We start from the raw sequence: 15,658 nt of genomic DNA, 5'->3' as shown, positions 1-15,658 counted from the left end.
TTCATCCTGCTTTTCGTATTAATAATAACTGCAACAAAAACAACAATAAACCACAAATATTAACACCACACTAATTACTATAATAAAAAAAATAAATAAATAAAAATGTATACAAAATGCATTTTAAAACATTGCCATATTCGATACATGGTTGCATTTTCATGGCATATTTATTTTTATTTGCATTTTGAATTGTAAAATAAAATTTTCAAATACTGATGTGATATTTTAAAAAATACAATAATATTTTTTTTATTCTTCTTTCATTTCATATTTCATCATTTCCATGCATATTCATACAATACTACATCAAACACATAATTTTCGTTTTTTTGTTTGCAATTAATTTTCAATTTTTATTTTAATTTTTTATATATTTTTTTTAATTTTTTTTTTTCATTGAATTTTATTTTTTATGAATTTTTTGTTTTTTATTTTTTATTTATTTTCATTTAATTATTATTATTATTATTTATTTATATATATATATTTTTTTTGAATATTTGCAATGTACAAATTTTCCACTATTTGAATTCCGTCTTTTGCAAATTTATTTACTTCACACATTGCAACTCGTAACGCTGTAAATGTCGCTAAATGTGTGTCTCTTCATTTTTTATGTCTCATTTGCGCTTACGTCTCATTGTGCATGTGTGTATGTTTTTTTTTTCAATTCCACCTGACCTCGCACACAAACTCCGAATAATTGGAAAACCAATCACTGTCACTGTCGCCGCCACTCTCATATGGCATAAAAACTAACTGTTAACAATACATTTTTAAATTATCATTTGTTGTTGTTATATTTGTAACCAAACTAATACGTTCGTGCTCGTATTTGTATTTTAATCTGTCGCTCTGTGCTACATCTGCTATTCATCGAAAACAAAAACACCATCTTATTTTTACTCTCACACTCTCACACACACACACACACGCATACACCGAACCACTCACACGCACAAATGTTGTGTGAACAAATAAATTCTTGTCCAACATTTTTTATCGCACGCAACATATACGGATCGGGCCGCAGACATGCATAAGGAGAATATGAAAAAGAAACGTCGCGATTTGGAGCAGGCCAGCTTAGATGCTGCTTCAGATCTGCTCGACACAGACAGTAATGCAACATTCGCAATGGTATTTGTCAAAATCTTTTTCTTATCAAACAAAAACTAACTAACTAACTTCTAATTATAAGTGTTAACGGTTTATTTAAGTGTCGTAGCTTTTGTTATTTACGTCTACTAACTTCGTCAGAGTTTTAGTTGGATCCTAAGTCTATCCACTTAAAATCAGTTTGAAGTCCATTTAATCATTTAATTGTTCAGAAAAATAACTTTTAAGATTTTTGGAATTTGAGTGATTTTTTTTTTTTAATTTTGCACAAACTTTCACAAGAACTCCTTTCAGTAAGTACAAGTGTACATAATAATTTTTAACTCTGGGTTACCGTTCACTTCCGTTTTCTCAATGTCTGCTTAAGCGCTCAATCAGAACTTAAGCGGTAAACAGAGTAGGGCATTTCGCACTACTACTAAACTGCACTATCTCAAATTTTTTAGTGGTAGTTAAAATGAGGGTTGCATCATCACTTAATATTCAGTTTTTCAGTGTTCTAACTATCCACTTATATCATTAATTATTTTGTTCACTATGCCTAACCCTGTCGGTGAATGCCTAAAAATATGAATTCTCAACTTCTGGTTAGCGGACATTTGCCAGTTAAATTCTAATGAGATTAATTGGGCGATAAACTTCCAGTTGCCTGCAAACCGAAGGAAAAATTGGCAGTTGAATTTGAATTGAAAAAAAAAATGAAGTTCGAGCTTCGACCGCATGATCTTTTGTGCCTTCTACTCATCACAGTACCTCATAAAAACTCAGTTCCCTTATTAAACATAGTGTCTTATACATACTTAAACTTAAGATAAAGCTGGCATAGGCTAAGCGTATTTCCTTTTTACTGGCTGCAACTGGCCGAGAAGTGTCAACTCTCGTCGCGCTATAGTGTCACATTCAAGGAGAAGGCGGGCTGGAGTCTCCGGGGACTGGACGCAGGAACCGCAAGAGTCAGTGCATGCCCGTGCACATTCTCAGCTTGTCCTTAGAGAGAGTTATGAGTTTTGTAAACCTCTTTTGATTATACCACCCAGTAAAGACTTCGCCTGTCGTAGCCCCATAATTTGGTGCCAGCTAATATCTCTTAGCCTTAGCTCTTCCCTTCTAAGCTTCCCCTTGCTGGTGTGTTGTCCCATACCTAGGAAGAGCTCGGGTCCCATTAACAAAGAGGCTGCATCTTATTTCGCTACATCGTTCTCAGTTAAACCCCTGTGTCCGGCGACACATTGTGGATTCCTAGCAAGTTTAATTTCTCAATACACCCAAAAACCAGTGACGACTGAATCTCACAGGATAACAGAGCCTTGAATGCCGCCTGATTGTCGCTCAGAATAGCAATTCGCTCATTCCGGAGGTTTCTGTCTAAGCTGATCTCTGCACATAGAGAGATGGAATATATTTCCGAAAAAACAAAAAAAAAAGCGGTTGATGCAGTGCTGATGCTGCAGTCAAAATAACAAATAAAATTTTGCTTCGTCAACTTCCCAAAAAATTTAAAGGATATATTTGAAATAATGAAAAGTTTTGAGGCGAATGAATTTTTATTTATGTTGAATCAGAAGTGTATTGAAAAACAACAGACAAATCGTGCAAAACCAATTTTTTTTGATTTACCCCTCAGGAAGCCGCGCACCTCTTTGAATTCCTGTAAGGCAAGTTCTCAGATAAGAATAATACGAATCTTCCTTAAAGTTTGAAAAATTTAAGAGCTGTTCTTTTTATTCAAATAAAAAATTTATAAAATAAAAATAATTAAATAAAGTTTTGGAATTATTAAACAAAATTTTGAAATTATTAAATAAACTTTTGAAACTATTAAATAAAATTTTTTAATTATCAAATAAATTTTTTAAATTATTAAATATAATTTTTAAATTATTAAATATTTAAATTCAATTTTTTTATGTGAAATAATTTTTTTTATTAAAATAACATTATTAATGTAAACAAACAGAAATCACAGTTAGCACGCACAAATTGACATCATATTATAAATTAGACGCAATAATTTTAAACAAAACTCATCTGATGTGCAGCTTTCGAGTATTCCAAATAATATTTTATGAATAATCTTCTAAAGCACTCACAATTATTGAACCCACCCAACGTTAAATGATCAGACTTTAATGAAAAGAGAACTGCCATTTCAAGCCATCAGCTGGTTAACTAACCTCGTGTTAAATACAATATTAACCAGACATTGAGCAAACGGTCGCCGGAGTTTAATTATTCAAGCCCTTTCGAGGCCCTTTGCTCCACCTAGGAACTACGGAGAAAATGAATAATTATTCGAGCATTACTTTATAAAACTGAGGCCATCATCTTTATTACTCCAATTTTACTGATTGATTCCACTTAACTGGGAAACCTATTTTGAAAATTTAGGATCTTCCTAAGTTAATCACAATTTAGTTAGGCTAGCTGGGGAGGGCGGATTACACTTTGACTTGGATGTCCAAATTAAATGAAAAATTAATAATTGGTGTCTCATTCTTTCTGCCATAGAACAAATTTAAAGGGTTATTCCACTTGGGTCATCTTGATATATAAATGCAAAATACCTTATAAGATATCTTACCTACTTAGCTATGATAGATATAAACGCATAGAGATTTTTTCTATTCCATTTTTATTATACTTACAATTTTTTGTTTGTATCTTTTATCTAAATAAGAAATCATTATAAAACTAAGTAACAATCAATCGTCTTATCCTGAAATTGATACACCTTTACACAATTTTTAGTTAAAAAAAGGAATGGCTTGGTTTTCGAATTTTAAAGTGCTTGCTTTCCACCGAAAAATGTCGATCCTTCATTGGTCTCTTTGTATAAAAACTTATAGAAAATTTTCATTTTTTTCAAGCTCCTTTTTCATATCCAAGTTTAAAGTCCACCATACCAACTGTTAACTTTTATTCACTGCACTCATTTAAATATAAACCGTAAAAGAAACTTGCGGGGATTACTGAGCCGAGCCTCAGCTTTTAATATAAAAAAGTAGAAAAAAATCTTTGAAGCCAAGTTTTTCAAAAATGACCAGAGAATATATTTTTCCAAAATTTTGAAGAAAAACTATACTTTTTCCCAAAAATTTTGTTCTACAAAGTACATTTTATATTTATGAAACTTTTATTTCCTCATCAAACCAAATTATCCTGGAACATATCGTCCCCTTAGTATAACAATAGCCTATGTGCTCATAGGCTATTATTTTTTTTTTGAATTTTTGGATTCTTCATCGTCGATTTTATATGTGGTCAAAATTTTGTCAAATTCTAGTCCCACAAGGTGGGTCAAAACGTCAGTCAAAAAATAATAAATATTTACAGACATAACGAGATTTGAGTGAGAGCTACTTTCGACAAAAAGTTTGAAATTCATTTTCTCAAAACATCAAAAAATGTATAGGCTATTTTAATACTAAGGGGACGATATGCGCAACATTTTCACGTACAAAATAATACTGAAAAGTAACTCACAATCTGCAATTAGTTGAAAGCAGTAGCAGCCAAAATATTAGTTAAAAAATGGAATTACTTCATCTACAGTTAGATTAGATCAGATTTGTAGGGGGTTGGACAAGTCCAAGCACTCAGTCAGTAGACCATTGTACTACAGCCGGATAGATATCAGTAGAAAGAATAGAGATAGGAAAGATAAAAAGTGGATGGTAAAACGGACAAATTAGTTTGAGGTCACTCTTCCACAAATCTCTTGGATTCATTGATGAATTTTAAGAGATCCGGAAGAGGAAGAGTATGAACTTTGTCCATACTCAGTGTATCGCAACCCATTATCTTGATTCTGGAAAATGCAGAACAGCTACAGAGAAAATGCTCTGCAGTGTCGTCATTCTCAAGACAGGATAGGCATATCGGGCTGTCTACGACCCGCGTGGTAGCCATATGCTGACCACAGACGTTGTGCCCTGTGATTACACCCACCAGTACTCTCAGGTCCTTTCTGCTGAGTTTTAGGAGAAAGGCCGCTGTTTTCCTGTTTGATTCTGTTGAATCGATGCGGAATTGGCACCTAGAAAAGGTTCAGGGCCTAGTGGCATACTTCAGAGCCTTCATTAGCCAATTTATCAGCTAACTCGTTCCCTGTAATACCATAATGTCCAGGCACCCAAATAAGACTAACTTTGTTGTGTTTTGCAACACTGTTCAGTTTTGTCTTACATTCACCGAATAACTTCGAAGAGCAGCCTGGGTTAGCAAGGGCTTCCAGTGCAGCTTGCCTGTCAATACAAATTCCAATACTGTTGCCCCGCCACTTTTTCTCAATTAGCCAGTACGCCACATTCAAGATGGCATAGACTTCCGTAAGGAATACCGTGGCCATCTGTTCTGTGGCATAGGAGTACTTAGTGTGTTCGTCTAAGTACCATCCAGATCCGCTTCCATCACTGGTTTTGGATCCGTCGGTGTAGAAAGTATGCTGATATCCCATTAATAGGTTCTCTGGACTTAACCATTGATCTCTATCTGGAATCAAAACATCATACTTCCTACCGAAGCCAACGAGAGGCACCCGATTGTCCACCGGCATCGAGAACAGTGTGCACCAGTGGCCAGCGCTTACTTCATTTCCCCAGACTCCGTTTAACTTGAGCTTGTACGCCGTCTTCATTGCTTCCTTTCGAATTTGAAGATCTGGAGGTTGCAAGCTCAGAATGGCATTAAGGGCATCACCAGATGTCGTACTCATGGCACCTGTGATACCCAAGCACACACTTCTCTATAACTTGTTTAGGGGTTTTACTCTGGAGGTTCTCTACGAGGTCATCTACGGTTAGTACCATCCCTGAAACAATATAATTTAGACCTAAACTTTTGCTCGATAAACTTTAGGTTGCGAAGGCCATCGCGGTAAGTTGAACCCCATCAGGCCTTGACGTGAACTTTTATCCATCACAGAAAGTCTCATATACTTTCCAAATGATTTCCTAACAAGGGTGAGCAGTTGCAGCTCTGATCGAACCGAATTAAGAAGTCTTCTTGTTTCTAAGGTTCCGTATTGAACCTTTACATCCCCAGCTATGGCTGCAGCGAATGACCACCTGTACTCAATTTTATAAAGAGATACAAGGTTATCTTCCCGTCTAGCGAAAAGTGGAAAAGGGTACACAGATGGTTCCAAAACACTCCATGGAGTAGGAGCAGGAATAGTGTGGCCTAGAGCACACAAATCACTAATACTAAGTACAGATACCTCAAATTTCCATGCGGAGCTCTTCGCCATAATGGACACAGTGGAAATCATATCCGAAAGAGGGTTCGAAAAAGTAAAAATTAAAATACTTTCGGATAGCCGATCGGTTCTCAAAGTCTTGAAAAGCGTCACATTCAAGTCAAAAGTCCTAACAGAGTGTAACAATGCACTCAACAAACTGCCCACTAATAATCAGGGTGCCAGGGCATGAGGCACAAGAAGGAAACGAGAAGGCAGACTTTTATGCCAAAAAAGGGGCAGAAAGGCTATTTATTGGACCAACCCCATTTTTCGGCTTTAACCAAAATAATATAAAATAGACAACCAAAAAATGGATCCAAACTAATATAAAATCAGGGAACTCTGGAATGGCACAAGCGGTCTTAATTACTCCAAAATTTTTTGAACTTCAATGCCAACAGAGCAAAATCTGCTCTAACCCTAGGTAAAAAGGACGTCAGTTTACTCTGTGGAGCACTTTCAGGTTACTTTGCCTGTAATAAACACTTTAACACAATGGGGTTATCTAGTACAAGATTATACAGGTTGTGCTGGGATGAAGAGGAATCTATGGAACACTTAATCACCAACTGTGAGGCATTAGGTCACAGGAGACAGGAGACTGGGCTCGTAGCTACTAGAGGAGGAAGGCCCGCAATTGCTCCCTCCTAAGAAGCTGGTTCGATTCCTCGGTATACTAAATAAGTATAATTAAGTAATTGTGCGCCCCTAACAATAGATCATTTTGGTCGCAGTGCATAAAGGCCTTAGCCTAGCCCGTACAACCATAACCATTACCATGGCTGCAGCTGTTACCATACAACAGTTAGTTAGTTTTTATTTGGCCATAGTGTACTGAGGCATCTAGCCTATAGTTAGAGGCTGAGTTGAGTTTCAAACTTCTTGTTCCATATCATCAATGGATTTAAAGCAAGTCTTGTTTTCGCGAGAGGTGCAGAACATATCTACGGTTCTGGCGCTTAGTTGCCTTAAATGTAACAAAGCTTACCATGTTCCTTATGCATCCAGTGAGAGCTCGTAAGTCCTTTCTATTCTGGTTTTGTAGTTTACTTGACGCTGCCCACATGGAACTAGGTGATGGACCATTTTGGCCAGAATTCGTTCATAGGAAAGGTGTTCTGGCCGATAAAAATAACGAGAGGTCACACTCTTCTTTAACGATTGCTTAGGTGGGAGGTTCTATCACTTCTGCCGTATAATCACAGGGGCTATCACATATTTAAGCATTACAAAAAATGTGTTTGATGTTACAAAACCGGCCTCAAGAGAGGGTTGTGGAAAAGAGCTGATACATTTTTTGGAAGAGTACGTTTTTAATCGTGGAATTATGAGACTGCGCTCAAAATAGACAACACAAAAGAAGGTGAATGAGAACTTGGCTTCACTTAGTGTGTCCAACTGGCGTCGGTAAGCACGAGAAAGACACGACCAAAATCGCTTAAGCGGTTATAGCGCGTAAGAAGAAGAAGAATATATTTGCGGGACTTGTTTAAAGGAGCACAGAAAACAAACTATGTGACATATCACGCTGAAATTTGCCATGTAAGCTTATAACAGTCCTACCAAAAAACAAAAAATTTATTTTTGCCATATGTCATGCGCGGACCGTTTTATTGATAACGTCTCGTTCATATTTGAGCAGAAGGTACATACAAATTTTACTGATTTAGGTCAAACCTCTTCTTCAAGTTTTTGTTCTCAAGTTGACTTTCCTTATAAAAAAAATGCTAAAGTATTTCTTTAATAAAATTTTCTAAAAAAAAGATTGTGTTAAGGTATATAAATCTCAATGTAACCAAATTAATTATGTTGTAAGACTACTTTTTTAATTTTTTAAAAGCTACATTAAGTCAAACTTATTTGAAACCACTAACCTGTACTAAAGACACCAGTATTTAATGCCACACCACTTCCTAATTTAATTTAAAAAGTATTACTCACAAATTTAAATTTTCATTTCAAACTAATATTTTGAACAAAAAGAAAATTAACAAATTGGCTATGCAAAATTAATTACCGTAATAATATTAACATTTCAATTATTTTTGTTTCATAACTTTTTCATTTTGTCATTTCGATTGACATCAACAACCTCAAATCTTCACCACCAAACAAACTAAAAAAATAAATAAAACTTGAAAATTTTATCGAAACAAATTTAAACATTTTTCAAAACTAAATCAATCAAAAAAAAAACAATCAATATCAAAAAACCTTCCTCTATCATCGTTATCAAAACAAAAAAAAAAAACATGACAACAACCACGACAAACAAATGTGTGTGCGCATTCTTCTTTTGTGAAAAATGTGCGCCAACACAAAAAAATGCAAATTTAGAAGCCGCTAGTGCGTCATCCCGGCGATCCGATGGCCCTGGAGAAGTTGCGCCAGTGCGAGGTGCATATGCAGGCGCCCAAACGTCCAAACTGCTGTAAGACATGGCTGTCAAAGTTTCCTACAAGGTAAATAATCAAACTATTTCTAATCAAATTATATGTACATACATACATACATATACACGTATGTACCAATATGCGTATGTATGTGTGTATTTTCCTTTGATTTGATTTGAGTTGAGTTCAATTGCAGTTCCTTTTTGGCTGTTTGATCTGTGTTGCGTTGCAAATTTTAATGGCTTCTTCATTTACTTGAATGGTAATTTTTGTAAATTTTATTTAAACAATTTTTTGTGTTTGTTTTTGCAATGAATCTTTGAGCTCTCTCTTTCTCTCTCTCTACTTTGAAGAGCTTCTCTTTTATTTCTTATTTATAAATGGAATTTTTGCATTTTTATGGCTTGCATGAGATTTTGAATAAGTTCACGCTGTTCATCGCGAAATATGTTTTTGTAAACGATAAAAACTACAGACACCTCATTGCAAAGTGCCCACCATCGATTTGGAGTGAATGAGTAAGACCGGCGGAAAAATAAAAAACCTACAACTGTCTTACATTGCGCTACTTGTTTGGTGTAAAAGGATTTGCGCTCGTGAGTTGGTACTAAGCGAGTGCCAAAGATGAAAAATAGGCCTTTTACTATACAAAACAGGCTGTTACATTCACAGGCATTCACAGCCCTCTTGATATGCAAACGCGCTGTTACTAACATTCAAAGAGCTTACCACTTACCCCTCACTTGAGCTCTCTCTGCCCGAATATCGTAGGCGAAGAATTTCTGCTGACTCGTTATTCTGGCATCTAACATTCTTTGACATTGGATCCACACTGTTGAAACAGCCACACTGTCCTAGTCTTACAATCAGATAAGGTACGCGACGAGAACCGATAACTTCACGACGCATGATAGTATTTGTTTTCTGACCTACAGTTAGATGATTTAGACGACCAAGACCGATAACATCACTATGCTGGATAGTTTTGTGAACTGCTACAACAACAACAACAATAGCAGCAATTCAAAATTGCTAAATTTGAGCATTTTGAGAGTAATTTTGAGAAGTAGCTTTAGATGAACTGTGGGGAGAAGCTTGCAAACTTTTGAAAGAAAAAAGGGACGAAGTTCGGTTTATACAAATAATTTTTTATTTCCTTACCAATAAATTTAACAGTGCAATTTAATGACGTTCTTAATCGAAACATACAAATATGGAGAGAAAGAAAAGAATTTTGAAAAAAAAATGTTTTGAAACTCGATAATTATTGAGCACTGTCAGTTCAGCGGTACCGTGGGATGCGCAATCTTCTATACTCTCTCAGCAGTTCTTATTAACTTTCAAGTGTGATAGAATACAATACCGCGCGAACTGAAGTGGAGAAGTGAGCACAGTTCGTAGAGGAAATACATATGTGAGTGAACTAAGAAGCGAGTCTGAAACACGCCAAGTCATTTTAAGCAAACATCAAAAGTTAGGTTAGGTTAATGTAAACAAAGAAGGTAATAGAAAAGAGAATAGAAAGATGAAAGATAAAATGTATTTGTAGACAAAAAGTGTGTACAAATATAGCACCTGATAATCACTCAGCCATGATTATCTCCCAGGTAAAACATAGTGATGAGTGTGATCAAGAAAAAAAAAATAGCATTCAAAAAGTCACTAATGATGGCGAGGCTCAGAATCTCGCTCAGGGAGCGTAATTCTTCATGCAGAATGAGCAAAAATGATAGATTACAAGATTGCGAAAATTATGAGAGCATTTTAGGCTGTCACGCGACAGTTGGGCAAACAAGAAAGGGAACGCTGTAGTACAATAAATTCATTCGTTCATGACAATAAAACAACAAAATGAAAACCAATGTCATATTATAACGTCAGCAAATCAGCTGATTCTGTCAAACTCACTGAGAGGAGTATAGCGAATCGCGTATGTCGCTGCTTTCAGTATGTATCCGCATTCTCAGAGGGTAATGAAAATGTGCTAAAAACTTTTCATTCGTATCAATTTGATTAGGATTGACTGTTCTATTATCAGCTCTTGATATAAATATTGGAAAATAATGTGAGGTTGGAATTTTTCTAAATTTTATATGCTTTCTGTCAGACAATGAGCCATAGGTTAGGTTAGGTAGAACCTGAGTAATCCGGTAGATCTCACATAGTCCATCCCATAGTCCATTAAGTAGATGGTGGCTTGTTTCTCAGTTCCTAACTCATCCATCCTGTTCCAGCATTGTGGTACGCAGTGTGAGCTTGTCATTACAGCTCCTATTGCTTTGATGGCTGCTTGGCTGTCAATGCAAATGTTTATTTGAGAGTTCGAAGTAGTTATTAATCTGCTGCGTAGATCTCAGCTTGGAACACACTGCCGTAGTCCGGTAATTTGTATAACTGTTGATAGCCTAATAAATAATAAAGAAAGAAAAATAAACGGTCCAAACGGGTCAAATTGTGGTCATTGATGTGTTATCCCTTTTCGTTAGCTATATTTGTGAAGGGCCACTTTGTAATGCGGGTTGATAATTACCACTAGTTTCATTTGGGCACACCAAGCGGGATCCAACAACGCCATTACTGATATTTATGTAGATGGGGAAAAAATTACATGGATGACAGATTGCCAGGTTTGGCCATCCGAAGCAAAATTGGGAGAGTAACCTTGGCTGGGACGCCTGTAGACTAACGGCAATCATAACTGGCTTCTGGACTATCGGAGAACATACCGCCAAAATGGGCATCCCTCACAACACATACTATCATAGCTGTAAACAACCGGAGAAAAAGAAAACAATCTTCCATTTCCTCTGTGAATGTCCTACCCTATGAAATGAATGTTAACCCTGGGCAAACCGCTGTTCGAGAGTTTCGAGCAACTGCCTGGCTTAGACGTCGACAACCTAATAAGGTTCCTAAACCACACAGACTGGATATAGTCTTGCTGTAAATAACTGTTAAACAATTTGGTAACGAGGATGTGGCAACTAAATGGTGCGGAAGCGCTAGTTGGATTCTGGATGAATCACCACTCAAACCAACCATCCTTGGCTGCCAAGTCACCGCGAAGTCGACAGCAGAATTCTGCACGCTCATTTCACACGTATTCACATACTCGTTCAATCAGTCGTTGTTTAAATGACAACGAAGTAACATTAACCGGAGCTCTATTGATTTTTTTAGTATATCACCAATACAATCTCCATTTGTTTCGTAAACAAATCGCTTTCATTACCCCACTTCCATCAGCCAATCAGCGAAGCCCTTCAAACTAGCTGAGAACCGGCTAACGGTCTGACATTGAGCTCATCTCTGCATACTGCATATCGTGAAAAAATGAGTAAGGCTGTAAAAAATCAGAAAATACGAGTCGCTCTCTGAACAGCAGATGAGCAGCTGATAGAAGATGGACGAAAGTAGAGCCTAGCGACTGATAATTTATTCAGGGTGCATTGAATTATATTTTTTTTAATAAATTTTATTTCTTTCTAATTATTAAAACAAAAAAAACAAAAACAGCGAGAACTTATTCAAATTCAAAAATTATGTTAGTAAGACAGTTTTCTTTTTTTTTCTGAAACTAACTATTACCACTTCGTTCAAACACAAATTCACACCAAATATACTGCGATTTATCAACTAATCAATTCTTTTGCGTATATATATATTTTTTAAACTGCTGCAAAATCACTCACCAAAGACAATGTTCTAGATCGAAGAGGATCGATGTTATATCACGAATAACGTTCCCGCTAGTATTTGCGTTATTCAATCTGGTCTACTGGAGCACTTATCTCTTCAGGGAAGAAGAGGATGAGTAAATGCCAAAATTATAATTAAATGAATTTTTGAATTTCACAAAGAATTTGCTAAAGATAACGCTAATGTATTCATTCTTTTTCATGTTCTCTATGCTTTGCTTTACGTTTACGTTAACGTTTTTGTGTTTACGTCATGATTTGATGATTCATTTGCTTTGTTTCGGTTTGGCTTCTTCTGCGTTAATTGGAAATTTAAAGGACCTTCTAAAGGCGATCTGATTGTGATGTTGAAATCTATGAAAACACAGTGCAGAAAACTAGGAATAAGCAGCTATGTAGAATCCAAAAATCAAAAGCAAAAAAGAAAACAATAAAGAAATAAAGTAATAAATAAAATAAAAAGCATTACGCGCGAAAATCAAATTTTAAAGAGGCAAACAAATACATACAAACAAACACAAACGTCGAAAAAGGTGCGCAAAAATCGGTAACAGCGAGAACGTTAGCAACAACAATAATACAATTAGTAAAGTAACTTAAAATAAGTAAGAAAAAGAAAAAAAAAATTAACTAAAAAAAAATCAATTAAATAAAAACAAAAAATAGATAATTAAATTAATTATTAAAATAGGTTACATGTTATGAGTGTGCGAATGAGGCAAACAGTTAGAAAATTCATAGAAAGAAAAGTTTAAAAACATTAAATTCACACACAACAACATGCCATGTCATGTACACACAAACTAGCGGTTAATACATACTGACAGAGGTTTATGATTTTTATAATAAATGTCATCATTTGTAGGCTAAATCAATGTTTGTACTATGCATACATACATATTTACGCTTAAGATTTACACTTTTAAGTCGCAACAAATTCACAGTTATTATTGATTGTTACGCTTAAGAAAAACAGATGTATGAAAATAACAAAACAAAAAACAAAAAATGCACACAAATTAAAAGCTCAAAAATGTTAATTCGAAATTTTATAACTTTACTGAAATTAGAGTCAAACACATTTTAAGTGAATGCGGAATGCTGAATTTATTGTATATTAGACTGTTTCACAAAAAAGAGGTCGAAATATTGCAATCGCTTTTGAACAATTACTGAGAGAATTGCAATTTGAGAACATTTCGGCACTAGAAAATATTTCACGTTTTCTGACTTTTTGGATTTTTTTATAACTTATTTACTTGAAAAGAACTAATCGGATAAAATTAAAGAAAAAATTGAATTTATTTTATTGAAATCTCGTATAAACTACAGGATGCGGTTTTCCGTAAAACGTGCATAACATTCGATTTTGGGATGATAGTAGATTATTTCGAATATATAAAATAACTGTTTTAATACCTTTTTAGCGATATTTGTTGAAATGAGAAAATTATTAATTACGAATAACCGCAACTGAGGTGCCGAGCGAATTTTGTAGACTTTCCAAAAATACTATTTACTCTCTCAGCAAGTGCTCAAATCGGTCTCAAATTTTTGTCCTACTTTTTGCTGCGGTCCAATATATACAGTTGCGGACAAAACTCTCCGTACGACCCCTTTTTTCTTAATTTCTCCCGATCTAAAGCATTTAAAAGAAATGTAATGATGCAGTTTTGTTTTAAGTCTAATTATATAACAAATGTTTAAAAAAAATTTATTTTCAGTATTTGCTTTAAAAGTTATTCACGAAAAACCTAAAAAAGGCACTGACAAAAGTGTACATACGAACTTAGAAAATAAAAATTATCTAGGAAAACTGATTAAATTTGTGGAAATTAATATTTTGTTTTTGTTGGGCCACCACCAGCATCGATGACTGCTTGCAAACGTCTGGGCATTGAAGCTGCCAAGTTTTCAAGCTCCTCCGCCGAGATATTCTGCCATTCCTCCAGCAACTTCTCTTTGAGGATTGGAGCACTAATAAATTTCCCAAACATGCTCAATAATATTTAAGTCCGGGCTTTGTGGAGGTGAATATAGTTGCCTCGGAGCATATTACAGCAACCAGTCTTTGACGATTTGCGCAGTATGCTTCGGGTCATTATCTTGCTGTAAGATCCATCTCGAGCCTAGACCTAGTTTGTCCACGGATGGCATCAGGTTTTGTTCCAAAATGGTCTTGTATTGGAAGCGATCCATATTTCCTTCAATGAAAACGAGGTTCCCAACTCCTGTGGCTGCAACTGCTCCCCAAACCATGACACTGCCACCACATAGTTTACAGTCGGAATCAGATTTCTAGTATCCATGGCAGTGTTTGGTTTTCTCCAAACTTTGGCTTTGCCGTCGTATCCAAATATGTTGTATTTGGACTCATCAGTGAATAAAACTAGTTTCCAAACTCTATTCCCTTATTAAGGTGCTTTTTTGCAAACTCCAGACGAAGCTTTCGAGGCTTCTCGCTTATAAGGGGCTTCTTGCGAGGAGTTCTGCAGTTGTAACCTTCATTATTAAGGGCCCTGGTGTACGTGGGTGGTCAACAATTTGATACCTCTCGGCTACCTCCTGGGCCAAATCAGTAGCATGTATTTTCGGATTCTGATTCACTGCTTTGCGAATAAAGAATACATCTCTCCGGTTGCGCTTCTTGGGCCGGTCACTACGCGGCTTATTCTTCAGAGAATTGGATGTTTCAAAGTTTTTACAATTAGTTTGTACCATAGACTTGCTTAAATGCAATAAATCAGCTATTTCAAAAAAACAGAATGCCATAAATTTTAAGAAGAATGCAAAGTAGAACTACAAAATAAAACAAACGATACTTTACAGTTAAGTCTTCGCAGTTTTGGCGGCCGCCGTAGCCGAATGGGTTAGTGCGTGATTACCATTCGGAATTCACAGAGAGGTCGTTGGTTCGAATCTCGGTGAAAGTGAAATTAATAAAAATATTTTTCTAATAGCGGTCGCCCCTCGGCAGGCAATGGCAAACCTCCGAGTGTATTTCTGCCATGAAAAAGCTCCTCATAAAAATATCTGCCGTTCGGAGTCGGCTTGAAACTGTAGGTCCCTCCATTTGTGGAACAACATCAAGACGCACACCACAAATAGGAGGAGGAACTCGGCCAAACACCTAACAGAAGTGAATAACTTTTAAAGTAAATACTGAAAATAATTTTTTTTTTAACATTTGTTATATAATTTGACTT

The 15,658-nt window shown here is 35.7% G+C and overlaps 1 protein-coding gene across 21 annotated transcripts in view; it reads left to right on the top strand.

The window, feature by feature from the left end:
* The window catches only part of LOC128867859 (glutamate-gated chloride channel), a 155,040-nt gene extending 142,178 nt beyond the window's left edge, over positions 1 to 12,862 (top strand). For 8 of the 21 annotated variants that reach the window (XM_054109439.1, XM_054109499.1, XM_054109421.1 and 5 more), the window contains 4 exons: positions 1,037 to 1,143; positions 8,699 to 8,823; positions 12,452 to 12,568; positions 12,771 to 12,862. In XM_054109439.1, coding sequence (XP_053965414.1) covers positions 1,037 to 1,143; positions 8,699 to 8,823; positions 12,452 to 12,568; positions 12,771 to 12,780 — 359 coding nt within the window. In that variant the 3' untranslated portion in view covers positions 12,781 to 12,862. Of the gene's footprint in view, positions 1 to 1,036; positions 1,144 to 8,698; positions 8,824 to 12,451; positions 12,573 to 12,770 lie in introns of those variants that run through there. The other 13 variants (XM_054109531.1, XM_054109490.1, XM_054109548.1 and 10 more) reach the window with 5 other exon arrangements.
* The last annotated feature ends 2,796 nt before the right edge of the window (positions 12,863 to 15,658 follow it).

This window comes from Anastrepha ludens, chromosome 2 (genome assembly GCF_028408465.1).
Source record: "Anastrepha ludens isolate Willacy chromosome 2, idAnaLude1.1, whole genome shotgun sequence".
Classification (NCBI taxonomy): Eukaryota; Metazoa; Arthropoda; class Insecta; order Diptera; family Tephritidae; genus Anastrepha; species Anastrepha ludens.
The sequence above is the reverse complement of the archived record's forward strand: the minus strand, read 5'-3'. Positions and strand labels throughout refer to the sequence as shown.